At 29.0% G+C, this 17,547-nt stretch overlaps 1 protein-coding gene across 1 annotated transcript in view; it reads left to right on the top strand.

Moving 5' to 3' along the window:
* LOC129227723 (M-phase phosphoprotein 8-like) overlaps positions 1–13,579 on the top strand; it is a 42,507-nt gene extending 28,928 nt beyond the window's left edge. The window contains exons 7-11 of the mRNA XM_054862326.1: positions 2,036–2,187; positions 2,832–2,968; positions 3,511–3,513; positions 4,494–4,574; positions 9,941–13,579. Coding sequence (XP_054718301.1) covers positions 2,036–2,187; positions 2,832–2,968; positions 3,511–3,513; positions 4,494–4,574; positions 9,941–10,027 — 460 coding nt within the window. The 3' untranslated portion in view covers positions 10,028–13,579. The remainder of the gene's footprint in view (positions 1–2,035; positions 2,188–2,831; positions 2,969–3,510; positions 3,514–4,493; positions 4,575–9,940) is intronic.
* Positions 13,580–17,547: the final 3,968 nt, after the last annotated feature.

Genomic DNA, 17,547 nt, shown 5'->3' with positions numbered 1-17,547 from the left:
TGATCACAGATTAGCAAACTTTTTATGCCTGAATCAGATCCTACGTAGTAAATAATAAAGTAAAAAAAAGTCTTCAAATGTACTTGCAAATTGGGTTTAAATTTAAATTCACATGTATATAATTAACATTGTATTTACAACATTCGATGAAATTCGCATGAGAATTTTTGTTAAAGAAAAATGAAATGCCCTATTCAAATTTTAATTGGTAAATAAAGCTAGTACAGTGAAACCTGTGTAAGTTGACCACTTGCGGTGCAGTACTTTAGTGGTCAACTTAGACAGGTGGTCAACTTACAAAGGGTTTGTTGTATGATTCTCAGCCAAATTTGTTCCATATTGGTGGTCAACATAGACAGGGAATCAACTTACAAGGGTGGTCAACTTTACAGGTTTTACTGTACAATGAAACCTGTATAAGTTGACCACCTGCGGTGCATTACTTTAGTTGTCAACTTTAACAAGTGTCAACTTACAAAGGTAGATTTATATGATAAGGTTCAATTCCGTGCCTGAAAAAAGCGGTCAACCTAGACAGGTGGTCAACTTCACATGCTTTACTGTATTACATTGTGTAAATTGGGATATAAAATTTTGAAAAGGTTTTAATCCTTTATTAAAAAACAAGTGAGAATTTGTTTAGAGAAAAGCTTTTATAAAATTAGCAGTAGTTTAGCTTTGCATTATAATTTCTGCAAATTTTCTGAAAACAAAAGTTTTGTTGTATCAAATTTTCGTGAATCAGATCAAAGGTACTGTTAACTTATTGCAAACTATTACAAACTTCTCTTGGATGCATAACATAAATATTCATTGTTTAATTAAATTATATTTTTATAGGTGTAAAATATTTTTCTACAGTTATTGCTAAAACTAAAATAATTGTTTGCTAGAAATACTACTAATTTTGAGACCTGATTTTTTTCAAAGGAGTGTAGTATTATAAATTCAAATTTTTAATACAATAAAGTTTGTTCGATTACAAATATTTCTGCAATGAATACAATAAAAGTATGTTCTAGTTTGCAGTGGGTTCACAATACTTTTTGTTAAAAAAAATGGCTACTTATTCACTAATTTGTGGAAAATTTGGTACAACAAACTTTTCTATTAGTTTGCAGAAAATTTTCAGAATTTGATGCACCTAAGCAAATTTGCAATGAACCTGCAACAGTTTGATATGACTTACAGGACAAACTTGCTGCAAGTTCAGTTTGTGGGGACTACAAGGCTTGCATTAGACTTGCAGACTTGTCGCATCCATTTTGATGCAAGTTTGCAGAATTGCAAAGCAAGTTTGCTGCAAGCAAAAAAATGCTATGCAAATTTGATATGAACTGGTAGCAAATTTGATATGACAAAGCTCAGTTTGAAGCAAACTTGTCACAGCAAAGCTTCAGTTGCTTTGAACTTGCAGCAAGTTTGATACCACAAAAATGACTTTCCTGCTAGTTTGCAACGAACTTGCAGCAAACTTGATAAGACTTGCAGGACAAACTTGCTGCAAGTTCACTTCGTGGGGAAAGCAAGGCTTGCATAAGCTTGCATCTCGTTTGCATATGACTTGCAGACTTGTCTCATCCAATTTGATGCAAGTTTGCAGAATTGCAAAGCAAATTTGTTGCAAGTTTGCTGCAAGCAAAAAATGCTATCTGGGATATATCCTATTTGGAAAAGGTTTAAAATGTTTAATGATGATGACTGCTACTATTATTAATTCGGTTATTTAATAAGTCACTGGTATGATATCATCTGCATCATTCTTTAAGTCTGAATGCTACTTTTTTGTTGAAAATAATTAGGGCTGCCTGTGTATGTATGACTAGCTTGTTCTGCCTTTGAACTAACTGTGTCAGACCTTAAAATCTTTTTTAAATTGTTAAGGCTAATGAATGCTTAAAATATTCTTTTTCATATAATTAGTTTTTAAAATTCTTCAAAGCATTATGTTTTATAAATTTCAAATTTCTGCTTTATTCAATTACTAACATCTAGAAAAATATTTTTTTTTATAATGATATTTTTTAAAAAATAGGATAGTCTCTGAATTTGAATCTCGAGCTCGGTATGTTGTGGAACATATTGCTGACATCAAATACGCCCTGTTTCCCATTCAGTGTTTTTCTCTTAATGAAGGACCAAAGTATTCAATTAACTTTCATCATCATGTAAAACTGGAATCACCAGGTGAGTAACTTGTTCTCTGGTGTTGATTTTTCAAAAAGTTTATGACTAAAATATGTATTTGATTGTAACATTCGTGACTTAGTATGATAAGTTTCTCAGCTCCATTGATTTTACTTTCCTGTACAATATTTTGTTCATAAGTGCTCTTTCTTGTATTTTTTCTTCTATTTATTTTGTGTATTAATTTTTTTTAAAAGTTAATTGTATGGAATTGAAATTCAATTTGATTATTTTTATGTTTCACTCCCCTCATAATTAACAGTTGATAAGTTTTCAAAACATATTTAACTGATTTCAAAGTTAACTTTGTTTTTATGAGACCAAAATTAATGCCAAAATGTTTATATTTTCAAGTGTTCTGTGTATTTTTCATGGCTAATGTAAAGTGTCGTCATGATACACCAATGTTATGTAGCTCATCCATTCCGAATTACTAATCTTATCTACATATTGGTAAATGTTTTGTTGGAGTGCATGTGCAAAAGAAAAAAAAAACTGTTACTGTACATTTCTTCATAGTTTAAGCTAATGACTTATTAAAAGAAATAAACTAATGCATAAATTATAATGTAATTATCGAAAATTGAACTATTTGAATGAGTTGCAACAATTACTGTTTTTATATTCTTTAACTTTTTCTTTAGGAAAAATTGGCAAACAGAATTTATTGTTCATTGCCAGCTCAGCCATCAAAGGTAGTTCGATTCGGTGTGATTTCAATGCAGATTCTTTGGTTCGTAATGTATTCATCAATGGCATAAAACAAGAAGTTTTCAATAAGGTAAATTGTTTTATTTGACATGATTTTATTTACTAGTTAGTTATGTTTTCCCGTAAGGTTCAGTCACATTTTTACTGTACATTAAGCTTATTACAAAAAATATGCCTGTGATAGGGGCTTCCCTTGCATAACACTGTACTTGTACAACACGATTTCCATATTACTTGGTACCAAATTTGCGATTATTATAACACGGTTTCAATATTACACGGTATGAAACTTGAATTTAATACTTCATGGTTTTGATATAACACGAATTTTAAAAACTGAATTCCACTTTTGTTTAATTCACTGTTAAAAAATGTATGATATAACTGCAATAAGTTTATACTGATAAGTTTTTATGAAACTTATTTGAAATATTCTCAGTCTCCAACTCGAAAGTTTGGTTTCCCCATATAACCCTATTTTTTAACTTTTAAATACTTAATATTTCTCATCAGAATTCTTTAAAAAAAAGATTAAAATTATCTAGTTCATTGCACGAATGTATCATTAGGATTAAACTTAAGCTAAATTTGGCAAACAATCAATAAAAAAAGGTAGTCGAAACAAAATGTGTCGCAAAGTAAATAGTATAATTCTATTTATTTTATTTTACATTTTGTTTCCTTGTTGTTGCTCAGGCAAACTTTATTTTGCTATGGAAAAGCTCAGATTGTTTTTCTGATTGAATGCGTTTTTTCTTAGTCAAGAAATTTAATGAAGTTTTTCTTGTTGTCCATATTAGTTTTAATTTGAGAGTATGTAAAATAATTAAGTTGTATTGTTTATGACAACTTTAATTTTGGATTGGTGGATCAATGTATGTTTTGTTTGCCAGTTTTTGTTTGCATGTTCTATTGAGCCGAAATTAAGTGATTATAAAATTTGTACCTTAAGACTTAGTTTCGATATAACTTTACACAAACTTTGATTCACATTATTTCTAAGCCTTATATAATACGGTTTCAGTATAAAATGTAGCACGGTTTGGATACATCACAATGCATATGAACATGATTTTTACTGTGTACATGCTTAATTAGTTTAAAAAATAAATGTGTGAATTTTAATTTCAGTTTGAATATACTTATATGTTAATAAACTAGATCATTTATGTAAATGAAAAGTGAAATTATTTAGTTTACAATCATGTTTAGAAATAAATTTCAAAAATAACTCTGTTGATTGTTTTGTTTGCCCCAGATATGTGCAAATTTTGTGTTGCTTTTTATAGTTTAATATTAATGTAAATAGTTTATTTTATGCTCCCAAAAGAATGAAACCACCCAAATTTCCATCTGCTAAAAATCTTTTAAAGTATGAAAGAGAATCTTTGAAAGTTTTTTATGCATCTAACACACCAAATAATAAGAAAACTGACTTGATTTTATTTAAATGCTCACATGGAAAATGTTTCGAAAGTTTTTATTTTTGTATGAAAAAACTGTAGTGTACAAATGCTTATTTAAATGTGATTCAGAGCTTTATGTGAAATCTTTCGCTTTTGAAATATCTACATGGTATTTTGTTTCAGGGGGAGCAATCTGTTTATAAAATGTCAGGTTTGCAAAATGGAAATAACAAAGTAGCCATAACGACAGCTCATTATCCAGAGTCTGAAGTAAGATGTTATTTTTTAACTAAAAATAATAAATCCAGGCTTGTTTTATATTATTACCTTGAAATTTTGAAAGAACTGTACGGCATTTATATAAAAGATATCTTAATGTCTCATTTTGATTCTTATGCATTATTTTCACATGCATTCATTACTAATATTTTCCATCCCTATATTAACATTTAAACTCTTTTACAGTATAGTTGAATATAGACTTGAAAATAGATTGACTATATGTATATATATATATATATATATATATATATATATATATATATATATATATATATATATATATATATATACACATTTTCACCATAGGTTCATCAAACAGGTGTTGAAAAATAGGTTATACTTTTTTTTAATTAAAAAAATTGACATCTGAATAACTAGGCATGAAATCCAGAATAAGGTAATTGAGAGTTTTCATTATTTAATGTTGGCACCTATGATGGTTTCACAGTTTTAGTCACAGTATCGATTATGTTGCTTTTGAATGCATCATGTGTACACATGGATGTGAATACAGTCAGGTACAAGTTTTAAAATTGCTTTTCTTTCTTTCTTTTTTCTTTTTTTTTTTTTTTTTTTGTGGAACAAGGGCTACCGACAGTAGTGGGTGGGGGTGTCATGCTTTAATGCAGTTTTATTTGCTGTATTTATTATATTGTTATTGAATGCATCATGTGTATGAAATCCATATATTAATTTTAACAGCAAGTTTTTTTTTCTTTGTGAATCAGCTACCAGTCACAGAGAAAAAAAACATCATGGTTTAACTGTTTAATTTACAGAATTTAATGTGTTGCTGTTGAACGCATGAGTGAAAGATCTATGTATTAATTTAAAAAGTAGTTGTTCTTTTTTTTTGATAGAACAGCGGCAATAACCGGAAGAAAATATCATCTTGTCCCAGCAGTTTTATTTACAATATTTGTTATGTTGCTATTGAATGCATAATGTTTGAAACATCCATGTTTCTACTTTTATTTTATTTATTAATTTATTTATTTACCTATGGAACAGAGACTACTGACATTGTAAGGGAAAAAACATGGTTTAACATTGTTGCATTCATAGTATTTATTATGTTATAAAATGCATTATGTGTGAAACGTCCATTAATGGTAATTTTTTTTTTTGATGGAGTAGCGACCAATCAGAGGAAGGGGGAAAGCCCATGGTTTAACAGTTTTATTTACAGTATTTATTAAATTGCTATTGAATGCATCATGTGTGACACATCCGTGTATTAACTGTAATTATATTTTTTATTTTTGGTGGAATTTGGACTGCAGTCAGTGAAAGAAAAAGTCATGGTCTGACACAGTTTTATTTACAGTATTTATTGTGTTGCTTTGCTATTAAATGCATCATGTATGAAACATCGATGTACTAGCTCTAATAGTAACATATGTGTGCACATAGTGGTGGAGAGAAAAAAACTGCATCACTTGCGAAAAAGTGGAAATGAGTGCAAATAATGTTTTTATGCGTATGATTTATGCAATGATGGAAATGTTTTGATTAAGTACAATTTTACTATTAGTCTCAATCACATTTTGTTAGGATTAATATATTATTTACCTTTAAGTATTTCAAAAAATGCAAAATACAATTTTTAAGAAAACATAGCATAAAGCAACAGATGCACCCATTTTGAAGTCAATGTGAATTCTACACAACTGCTATCATATTATGTATACTTAAAAGTGTATGCACTCATGAGGAACATTTCAATATTTAGTAGGTCCTCCAGGAGCTGGGAGGAGAGCTTTACAATAATGCTGCATAGAAGATTGTATTAACTTGATTGTGCTCCTGATTAATTTTATGGAACCATGGTCTGATAATACTTTTCTGCAGTTCTATCTAAGTAACAGGTTTCTTAGCAGTAGTTTATACCTATTAGATCCCAATATATTTCTATTTAGTACTATCCCAGTCTAATCCAAAACTTTGCATCAGAATGGAGGAAACTGGGGGGAAATTGCTTTTCAAATGTCTGTAATGTTCCAGTGGTGAAAAATTGAATTTGGCAACAAACTCATTTATGAATACTGTATTTTCCAGTGTATTATGTAGGACGGTATATAGTTTGCAGGTCCTAAAATTGGCCTGAAGAAAAAAATAATTTTTGTATAATCCACAGATAATATGATGTCAAAAAACAATGTGATTTTGATTAACAGACAATTTTAGAACTAAATTAAAAACATGATGCACTAATTTTTTAGGGATAATCAAAATTAATAAAAAAATGTTTTTTTTTCTTGAAACCATGATAAACATACGCTAATTACTTTAAGACAAAGAGTCAAGACAGGAGCAAACGGTCTGGTCTAGTGGAAATGGAGACTTGCATGTAGGGTTATTCATTTTACAGAGCCTGAACTGCATAAGAGGAAAATTCAAGCTACCTAAAATAAACAACCCTACATGCGATGAAGCAGACTTGATTGGTGAATCCTGCTGTAAATTGAGGTTCAATTTCCTGTTATACAGGGAAATCAATATGTATAATCTAACTTATTCATGAATGTTTTTGTTTTGAAGTTTTCATCTTCTCAACAATACAGGTATTGAAAAAGTAATTTTCTCACAATTTTTCTCGTTAAGAGCAATCCTTCATGAAACAGTTAAGCACTGAAAGTTTTGGATTAGACCAGGGTTAACCATGAATTGAAAATTTTTGCCTTATAATTGGTACAAAATTGCTGCTAAGAAGCCTGATACTCAGATAAAAATACAGGAAGGCATTATCAGGCTTTGGTTTCATGAAATGGGTAAGCAGGACCATTGCAAAGCTCTCCTTGTGGAAGATCTACTAGGTCAGTGATGCCCCACCTGAGGGCAATAAGTTCTTGAAGGACGATAGGGGGTGATGAGAATTTAAAAGGTCAAATAATAATAAAAGCTAGCAAGTGCTGAAATTAAAAACTAATATGGAATTGATTGTTCAGACAAGGAACCACAACTTTAAAAGGAAACAAATCATAGTTCAGGAGCTTTTTCTCCCCACCTCTGGTAAACATTTAGGAAGAGTTTCATCATTCATTGCCAAGTTTATGAATTTATAATTCTAAATTTGATTTTTATAATTTTATTTTTTTTTTATTCCTCCAGATTCCAATTTAAAAAAGAAAATAATTTCATAAAGGATACACTTCTGTTTTTGAAAATCATATCAAGGATTTGTGTTCAGTATATCCCTTAAAATACCTATCAGTTTGTTTTGGAGGAGAAAGAAAAAAAAACATAGAAAATGTACTTTTACTTACTTATTTATTTTTTAACTTAAGAATAATTGGATAAAATTGCTTTACTATATTCATTTTATTTCAAATTAAAATTGGGAACTTATATTTTCAACTATATTGATGTTCATTAGCTAACTTATCATTTTTTTTTGAAGGACGAAGTGTGTGGGGGGAGACGATATGTATCAGTCAACCTTTAGATGGCGATGGGCTCAAAAAGTTTGAGAACCACTGTACTAGACATTGAAATGGTCCTCATGGGTGTAACATTTATAACTCTATGTAAAATGATTACAGTTAGGTAGAATTGCCACTGACTTCATAATTTGCACATCTATTGTTTTGTTTTACTTTTTTTTAAACCTTGCATTTTTCACCTTTTTCATTTTTTGAATTAATTAAGGGTTAATTATTTTGTTAATCATAAGAAAAACAAGAACTGAGATTGATTCTAGAACTGCATTTTATTTAAACAATACCATAATTGCATAAAACATTCACATTTAGAACATTATTTGCCATTTTTCACTTTTTCACTAGTACTCAGGGTTGACTTTCTGCCGGCAGAAACTAGTTTTTGCCGTGCCAGTGGCAGAAACTGGTTATAACCGGTTAAAACCGGCAGAAACTTAAAATTGTCTTAAAAAACTAAAGAAATTACTAAATGATATTTGTTTAGGTAAACTAAAAATGAAACTTCATTTCATCATTGTAAAAAAATAAAATGTTATGCTAGTGCCCTTGATTTATTTCAGAAAGGGAACTTTTCGATTGCTAATGCTCGTAATATTTGGATTAATCTAACAAAGGACGAGAATCATATGGGTTCTTAGGATGGAAGAGTGACATACAGAATTAAACAGGCTGTTCGTAATTTGCTCGCAAATATGCTTCATCTAGATTGCTTGTGTTTGAAATTATCATGTGCTTCAAGAAGAAAGTGTCAAATTTTAGTTGCCAATATTAATCTAGATTTTGTACCTAAAATCACAGCTTTGCAAAACAAACTGGCCCAACTTCTTGAAACTCATTTTTCCAATCGAATTTTTACCACTACCCTAGTTACTACATGATAGACCAGTTGAATAAAGTATACAATTTGAAAGTTTCATGAATATTGCTTGTTTCTTGATGCATTGCCTGCTAGCTCTTCTGTTGCAAGAATATTCTAAAGTTTCTCATTCGTGCATAATAAATTGAGAAACTATTTAGATTTCTGCAACCAACTTTTCCAGAAAGCAACTGTAGGGTGAAAAAAAAAGAACATTTGATTTTGAACTGGGTTAATATTGTAAATTAAACTGTGCTTTTGTTAGCAATTATTTTTTTCCTTGCATTTTCTACTGTCTGTCAATGGTGTTTTTTTTTTTTTTTTTTTTTGTCATTTTGAGAGATTTTGCCAGTTTTTGCCGAAAATGTGGCAGAAAGTGGTTTTTGCCATGCCAGTTTTAACCGGTTTCTACCAGTGGTTTTAACTGCCCCGGCAGAAACTTGCCAACCCTGCTAGTACTGCAGTTTTTTTTCATTCGCTGTATTATACTCATTCACTGTACTATATATACAGTAGATAATCAAAAATCTGCACAGTTTGGAACTAGACATTGTGCAAGATTTTGGGCCATAAAATAAATAATATTTTGAGTCGTTGAAGAGGAACGGCAATGCAAACAAAATAAACACAACACATAATAGCAATTTTTCATTTCCATCTTACAATTTCTGAATTTTTCATTTTTTCTGATCAATTATAATCTGTTTTAAAACAAGTTTTTTTTTTTTTTTTTTTGAAAAATAATCATTGTCTTGTCCAGTAATGCAACTTAGTATCTTTAAAAATGCTAGACATTTATCTCCTAATACTAAAAAAAAAGATAAATAAGAAAAAAAAATTCATCAGAATTTTTGACTTAGCAGATTTTTTATGCTCTATTGTGTGTATATATATATATATATATATATATATATATATATATATATATATATATATATATATATATATATATTGAATTGAGAATTTGTTCTTATTTGCTTAAATGTTTGAATGTTATTTTATGTATTCTTGAAACATTGTATTTTTCTATTTTTTAAAAAAGTTTTTTTTTCTTTCAGGTAAAATTGATTGTTTGTGCTTACAGAGTGCATAAAAGCATGGTCTGGTTCCCAACACAGAAACTAAAAAGTGAATTTCTCGATTAATGGCCAAATTTTACCTTTTTTAATGTTGAAGAAATGCAATAGCAATTGCTGCTGCCAAATGGTTGTGCTAATATGTTCATATGAAAGGGAACCAATTCATTTCATTACTCATCTTTCCTCAGATAATGTATTCACTAACTAAAATTTTCATAATTAAATGCTAAGAAATCCATCTTAGGTAAGATTTTCCCAGCAGCAATGTTACATTTGAAAAAGTATTATATGCCCTAACTTCAACTTGTTCTATTTTATCATGTTCTATTTTAAATCAAATATGACAATAACTTTTCGCATAAGTTATGCCAAAAATTATCTTAATTGAATTAAAAGTAAGGTTAACAGAATAAGATAGAAAACTATCAGAAGGAAGTTTGTCCAGAACTAAGCAAGTCTACTTTCCCATATACCAACATCAATTTTCATACATCATTTTAATCTCTGTTAATTGGCTTAGCTTGGAAATTGATTCGATTATGCTTTTTTTTAACAAAAATGAAAAAGTATTTTTTATGTGAAAAGGAAGCTATTTTAGTAAATTAAAAAAAAAAAAAACATTCTAACTTAACTGTTAGGCTTAATATTTCAGTAAATTATATATATAAATGATTTTTCTTCTTAAAAACTTTAAATTCAAGCAGTTATTTATAATACTTAAGCGTACAAACATTGGAGAAACAAAATATAAATTGGTATTACAATTACTATTTCATTTAATATTTTTTGAAGTCTCAATATTATAAAGCTTTGAATATGAAAAAAAAGTAAATAAAATAAAATAAAAGAATAAATATATTTATTAAGTAAGAATGGTTTAAAAAATTATCTACATAGAAACTTAATTCCAAGCTATTTCTTTTTTTTTTTTTAAAGTTTTGCGAAAAATTGTTATATATATATAAAAAAAAGTTATTAAAAATTCTGAGTGAAAAACACCACATATCGCTTACTAGCCCTAATAGTGACACACCTCAAAAATTTGAAAATCAACCCATTAATTCTTGATTTAAAAAACTTTAATGATCTTCTAGCTTCAAAACTCATAGTTATTTTGCGTTACTGGTGCATGATGGCATATAAATGGTATGACCAATAGGTACCCACCAAAAAAAAATATATATATATACGGTTCTGAATGAGGTGTCTTGGCGAAGAGATGTGGAACAAAATTTCTTTTGGATCAAATTATTTCATTAAAGGTTTAGGGAAACAGACGCATGTCTCTACCTCATATCCCTCCATTAAAATTTTGTAATGTTTATTCAATTTATTTATTTATTTATTTTTACTTTTTTACAAAACAGTAGACTTTTTTCATGCTTTTTTAATTCAAAAAATTGTGGGAATGTAGGCTAAAAAGCTATTTAGTTTTGTTCTTAAGCTTCCACTCGCATCCCTCTAAGTTTAAGCTAAAAGTTGCACATCCCCCCCCCTAAAGTTAATGAAGTACCTTGTTTTTCATTAACATTGAAAACTAGTAAGCTATCTTGCTACCCATATTTTGAATGTATTTTTTTAAGTTCAAATTGAAATTAAAACCCTTTTTCGGCAAATTAAGCTCTAAAATTAAATATACATAAAATGAAGAGACTGTCAGTTAAAAAAATTTTGATAAATAATAAGTTACTTTTCATTCCATATTTCTATTTGAGTTAGTGAGTAATTTTAAAATACCTTGTACTGGTTTCCTTACATGTGGCTGCATTGTAAATTCCCACAAGAGTAATCATTGTTTAATCATATTCGGATGTTCTAACTGTGATATGTGCTGCTTTTTTATACATAATTGAGCACAAAAATCATTTCATCAATCTTTTAAAAACATTGGTGTTGTAACTGCATTTCTTGCATTCTTCATGTTTTTCTTCCATTATACATGTACAGTATTGTTCTCCTGTTATTTGTACATTCTTCAGTTATTCAGAAAAGTATGTAATTTATAAAACGTTAAATCTAAAATTTAGAATGTTACTGTAAAAAATATCCATCAACATGAACATGTCCTTTGACGCGTTATTTAATGTTGTCACGTATGAAACTTAATAATATTTTATTCTTGCCCTTCAAAGATCTGAAGCTTAACAGTTTGAAGTAATTCACTTTTTATTCTATGGATTATTAACACTTGAAACTATTTTATCTAGATTCAACCATTTTGTTTATAATTTATCTATGCAGTCTGCATTTAGAAGTTGCTAGGTTATTCAAATGCAAATTTTAGTTCTCTCATTATATACCCTGATATTCTTTTGTTAAAAGCTACTAATATTTTGATAAAGCTTTTGCTTATAAAACAATGAAATATCAATAAAGGAAAATGAAAAGCATTATATACTGTAAAAAAAACCCTGTTAACCAGACTAGATGGTAATGTAACTGGCTAAAATTTCTGTCAAATACATTCATTCATCAATATTTAAATAATTATGAGAAAAAATCACCCCTATATACACATATGTATACAGTGGACTTGCATTATAACACAATTTGACGTTCATGAAATGGACACAGCGTGAATTTCTCACAAGTAACGTATCTCGGAGATAATTTAAACGCAAAGCGAAGCTCGAGGTGTAAGTATCAGCTTTTTGTTATAGCCTACTTAATATTGGTTTTGTGAAACGACTTTCATCCCTTTAGCATCACTAAAGGTGGAAGTTCACACACCAAACCAGTCAAAAAACTTTACTTTATTACAAATAAACACTCTTCAATTTCCATTCATTTTGATCATTCTAAATATGAAAATTAAGTAAATATAATGGCACTTAAGCACGCTACTTCATCTAAAGCTAATGAAGATGTGAAGAGAAAAAGGTTTCTTGCAATTAAAGAAAGATTTTGTGCCTCGCAACAGTACTTCATACTTGCCAACCTTCGAAGAAAAAAAACAGATTTCACTAGAAGAATATAGGTGATTCCTCAGCAACATATTTCACAACAAAACTATTAAGTTATGCTTTTAAATAACATGAATACTAAATTTAAGGTGAAATAAGAATTTTTTGGAGATGTAAGCTAATTGGTAGCAGCAAGAAAAATAAAAAATACTGCAAAAGAAAAACCAAACAATAAGGAGTGAATTAGCTTAAAGTTTTGTACATTCCCCAGTCTCTCAAAAAAAGTAGCTACAAAAATTTAATTATTAAAATCCGAGAAAAAAAAATCAATATATAACGAAAATAAATACAAAATAAGTACTAGGTAGAGGGTAGCACATGTTAAAATAACTTCAAACTTTCAAAATAATTGAAATATTTTCAAGCTGCTGCAATTTTCAGCAAAGCACGTGCTTCGCTGTACATGCAATGTGGAATGCTTTCAAAAATTAATTTTTACTAAATGAGTCATTAATTGGAAATTTTTTTACAGTTAAACTTTTAAACAATCCAACTCCTTCAGTACACTGATATTTTTTGAAAAAAGAAAAAAATCGGAAGTAGTTGAATTTTTGCAGCATGCAAATTAATACAGGAAAAATGGAGTACTTAGCAGCTACCCTTTTTTTGGCATACCGATATACTATACTTAGGAAAAAATGGTGCAGAATCGCCCTTAAATGTAGCTTTGTTGCAAATTGGTGCAAGCAACTTATTTTGCGCTCTCTAGCGTAATTGTCATAGAATTCCTAGCCCTGGGGAGAAAATCGGTTTCAGTGCGTATTTTTACACACTATATGTAATTCTACTTTCCCAGACATTGGTGGATGACTAGAAAAAGCCGCCATCTATTGAAGTCAGTGAAACTTTTTGACGATTGATTGAAAACTGAACAAAATGGTAAAAATCGGGATATCGTGGGAGATTGAAGCAAAAAAGGGAGTCTCACGTTAAAACAGTAGAGTTGGCAAGCATGGTATTTTATTTTGAACAACACAGCTTTTTTTTAACAGTATTAATTTAGTTATTTATGCACATATATATGTGTGTGTGTGTGTATATATAGCATTCCTCTCCCCACCCAATACATACTGTTATGTCCTCCATTTTGTTAAAAAATTATGTAGTTACTACCCTCTCTCTCTCTCCACACACTCACAAAATTAATTAATATTATTACTCTGTTATAAACATGTATATATTTTATACTCTGTGTTAAAACTGTGATAACCAATAGGCCAAACCCTTCAGCACGAGATATTTTTTGCAGCATGCACCCACAATACTAGATGTTGGAAGTCTAAAATATAAAGAAGAAAGGAAAAGCCTTTTATTTCTGTTGGTACACAATCGAATTTGCTACCATTAGCTTACTAGCAAAGGTTATATATTTTGAAAACAAAAGGAAGAAAAATGTCCTGTATTTCAAATCTACCTTAATTTTTTCTTTATACTTATTTTTAGTTATATCGGCAGGGTTGGAGCTTGATTTGCATTGCTTGACCTCAATATTATAAGTTCTTTTTATTGATGAAACAAATGATAGCTGTTTCTCATAACTATCACTGACCTAGACAACATCAATTATTTTTGCTTGAAAAAATATTCTGAAAGTGGTTGAATTCTAGTTTTGTTATGTTTGTACTCTACCTTATTTTTGCATGAAAATAGTCACATTCATTTATTTACGTTGTTAATTTTCCATTACCAATAAATATACTGCCCCAGATTATGTGTGTCATGTCTGGAGAAATAATGTTCCTTTTATGTACTGTATAATGAATGACCTAAGCTAATTTTATGTGAAGTACACTTATGTCTTGTTTTGATTTTGTTGTAAATAATTTCTACCTCATTTTTTTGTGTTAGTATTTATCTATTGCTTATCTTCTATACAATTTAGAAACACTGCCATATATTTCTATGTTGTTTTTTAGTTTGTTTTTGTTATTGTTTTCATTAAAAAAAAATTCTATATAATTTTATGAAGAAAAATGTATATATTGGAGTATATCAAAAATTCATGTTATAAATCCTTAGAAGAAATTATATTACTGTATATAAAGTTTGAAATTATTAGATAAATACTTTGTTAATGACACTTTTCATTGTTGTTTACTTCAAAATTTTAGCTGTTATTTCTTAAACTGGTGAAAAATTGCAAATTTTGAATATATATTTACTGTTTAGTATTTTTAAGGTGCAATTTATATTTTTGGTGATAGGAATATATTGGATAACTTTTCAAAAACATTTGAGAGAAATATTTAATTGGTTTTTATGTATATTTAATTCAACATGTTAATTAAAATTGGACTTGTATGTGTATATATGAAAATAAAATGTTTATCATGTACATGTAGCAGCACAATTGTAATAAAATATTCTGCAAAATGTATGATAAACATTTATGAACATACCCAAGTAAAAAATTTGAGCAGTCGATACATTTCATCCGAAGTTTTAAAATATTGATATAGAAAACATTTTCAGTTTATTAGCAAAATGTTTTACCTTTGTAAAACTGTGCACCGTATGAAAATGTTTAGATTATGTTAGAAATACAAGAGTTATTTCTTAAAGCAAAAGTAATTGCTGTAATTGTTTTAATTTTTAAGAAATAGATTTTGTAGATAAGTAGGAAACAATATGTACCTAAGTGTTGTTAAACAAGTTAATGTTATTGCTCAAATTTTTAAAATAGATTTTGTTGAATGTTTTTCTGCATAGTAAAATCTATTAATGTGTTCATTATATCTCCTACTTTAATTTTGTGGTAAATTATTTGATTCTTTACAAAATTTCACTGTGGACCAACTTGTCAAACCCTTGAAAAATGTATTTTAAGCTACACTCCTAGTCTTAATGCTTGGAGATTATCCTCATTTAAAAAATAACTTTCTATGCATTCAGTTCAACTATTGTCTTGTTGCAATGGTTATAACACAGCCATAAAATATTTATGTCAGAGTTAAAATTTATTTACTTTTAAATCTAAACTTGTATATAGCAATATTTCGTGTCTTTTAATAGATGTTTAATGGTACTAGGTTTCACTCTTATTGCAGAGGCAGAAATAAGTATGTATAGAAAATATTGTTTCACATTTGTTACAGATATATAAATAACAGATTCTTTTACTCTCTGCAATTTATAAAATTGTATACTGTGATTCAGAAAGGTTAAGAAAAAAAAAAGAAAAAAAAAACTAAAGAATATTGTTATTGTTAAATATATTGCACATACTGAATAACTCTAACAAATATTTCTCAATCCTGCCTCTGCATTTCTACATTTTAGTTTTCAAAAATTTTGTTTGTTCAACAATTTAGGACTAGATTTAAATTGTTTAATCTTTTCCCTACAAAAAATCAACTTGCTTCAATTAGTTGAATACTGCCATAACTGCTTTAGAAGATGAATTAAAATGAAACAATTTATGCTCATTTTTTCTAGTCTGTTATTTTTTCTAAACATTTCTGTTCATTGTTGTAATAAGTCACCAGACTGGGTTATTTCCAATAAAAATATTGAACTTTTGTTTATTTTCATTTTAACTGTTCACTTGATTTTCCCAGTCCCTGTTCATCACCAGGGAAAATGTATGAAATAAAAGACTTTGAATTTTGTTTCACAATGCTATATTAGTATTTGCACAACTTGAATAGGTTAACATAAGAGTTCTACAAAAATTAGCGTTTACGTTTATTATTTAGTGCTACTTAAAATGCAGTGTAACCAGCTAACAGCTGAAGAGCGTTACATGTACATAGAACCAAGACAGAACATGTGTATGATGAATAAGGACTGATCCAGAAATTTTTCAAGGAGGGGCAGTTAATTTTTAATCCACATCTTACTATGTATCTGATTTACACATGCTTGCGGAGGAAGGGGGGTTGTCGCATCATTTTTATCTGAATTCTAAAACAAAAATTTAAGAGATTTATCAAAGGTGGTCCTCGAATCTATTCCTTCTCTTTTTCATTGAAAGAAGAATTCTAAAATTGTGCTTTATAACTTCAGTTTCGTGATATGTCTGGGAATTGTTTTGAAACCCCCTCCCCTAACATTGTCGAAGGTTGTCTAAAATTGCACTTTTTAGAAAGTAAGTTTCGAAAAATTATGGGAGGAAAGTCACTGAACCCATTCCTTCTCGCAAAAGGCATAGGGGAAAGCCTTCGAACTCATCCGCATAACATCACCGAAGATCGTTTGAAACTTCACTTCTAAAAAGTCTCCGGAAAGGTAATTCGAATCCCATTCCTTTCCTTAACGGTATCAAAGAGGATCTGCATTTGTGTTGTAGGACTTCTATTTGGAAAAATTGCCGATGTAGAGTTCCTCAAGGAAGGGGCAATTGCCCCTCCCTTATATCCGTCCTTGAAGGTGAAACCTTATTATATTAAGTGACAGTATTAGGTATGAAACTCAACTTGCATATTTTTCTATTTCTATTATGCTAGGATGGTCCTGGGAAAATTTCATACCTGGTGTACACAACCAGTAGCTGAAGAGTTTTTTATAAATTAGTTTCTGATTGAAATAAGATGTAGGAATTTCTGGGTTTTACATCTTTATGTATTTGAAAATATCTGTTAGACTTATAATTTTGATTTCTAACATAATTCCAAAATACATTTT

This window comes from Uloborus diversus, chromosome 8 (assembly GCF_026930045.1).
Source record: "Uloborus diversus isolate 005 chromosome 8, Udiv.v.3.1, whole genome shotgun sequence".
Classification (NCBI taxonomy): Eukaryota; Metazoa; Arthropoda; class Arachnida; order Araneae; family Uloboridae; genus Uloborus; species Uloborus diversus.
The sequence above is the reverse complement of the archived record's forward strand: the minus strand, read 5'-3'. Positions and strand labels throughout refer to the sequence as shown.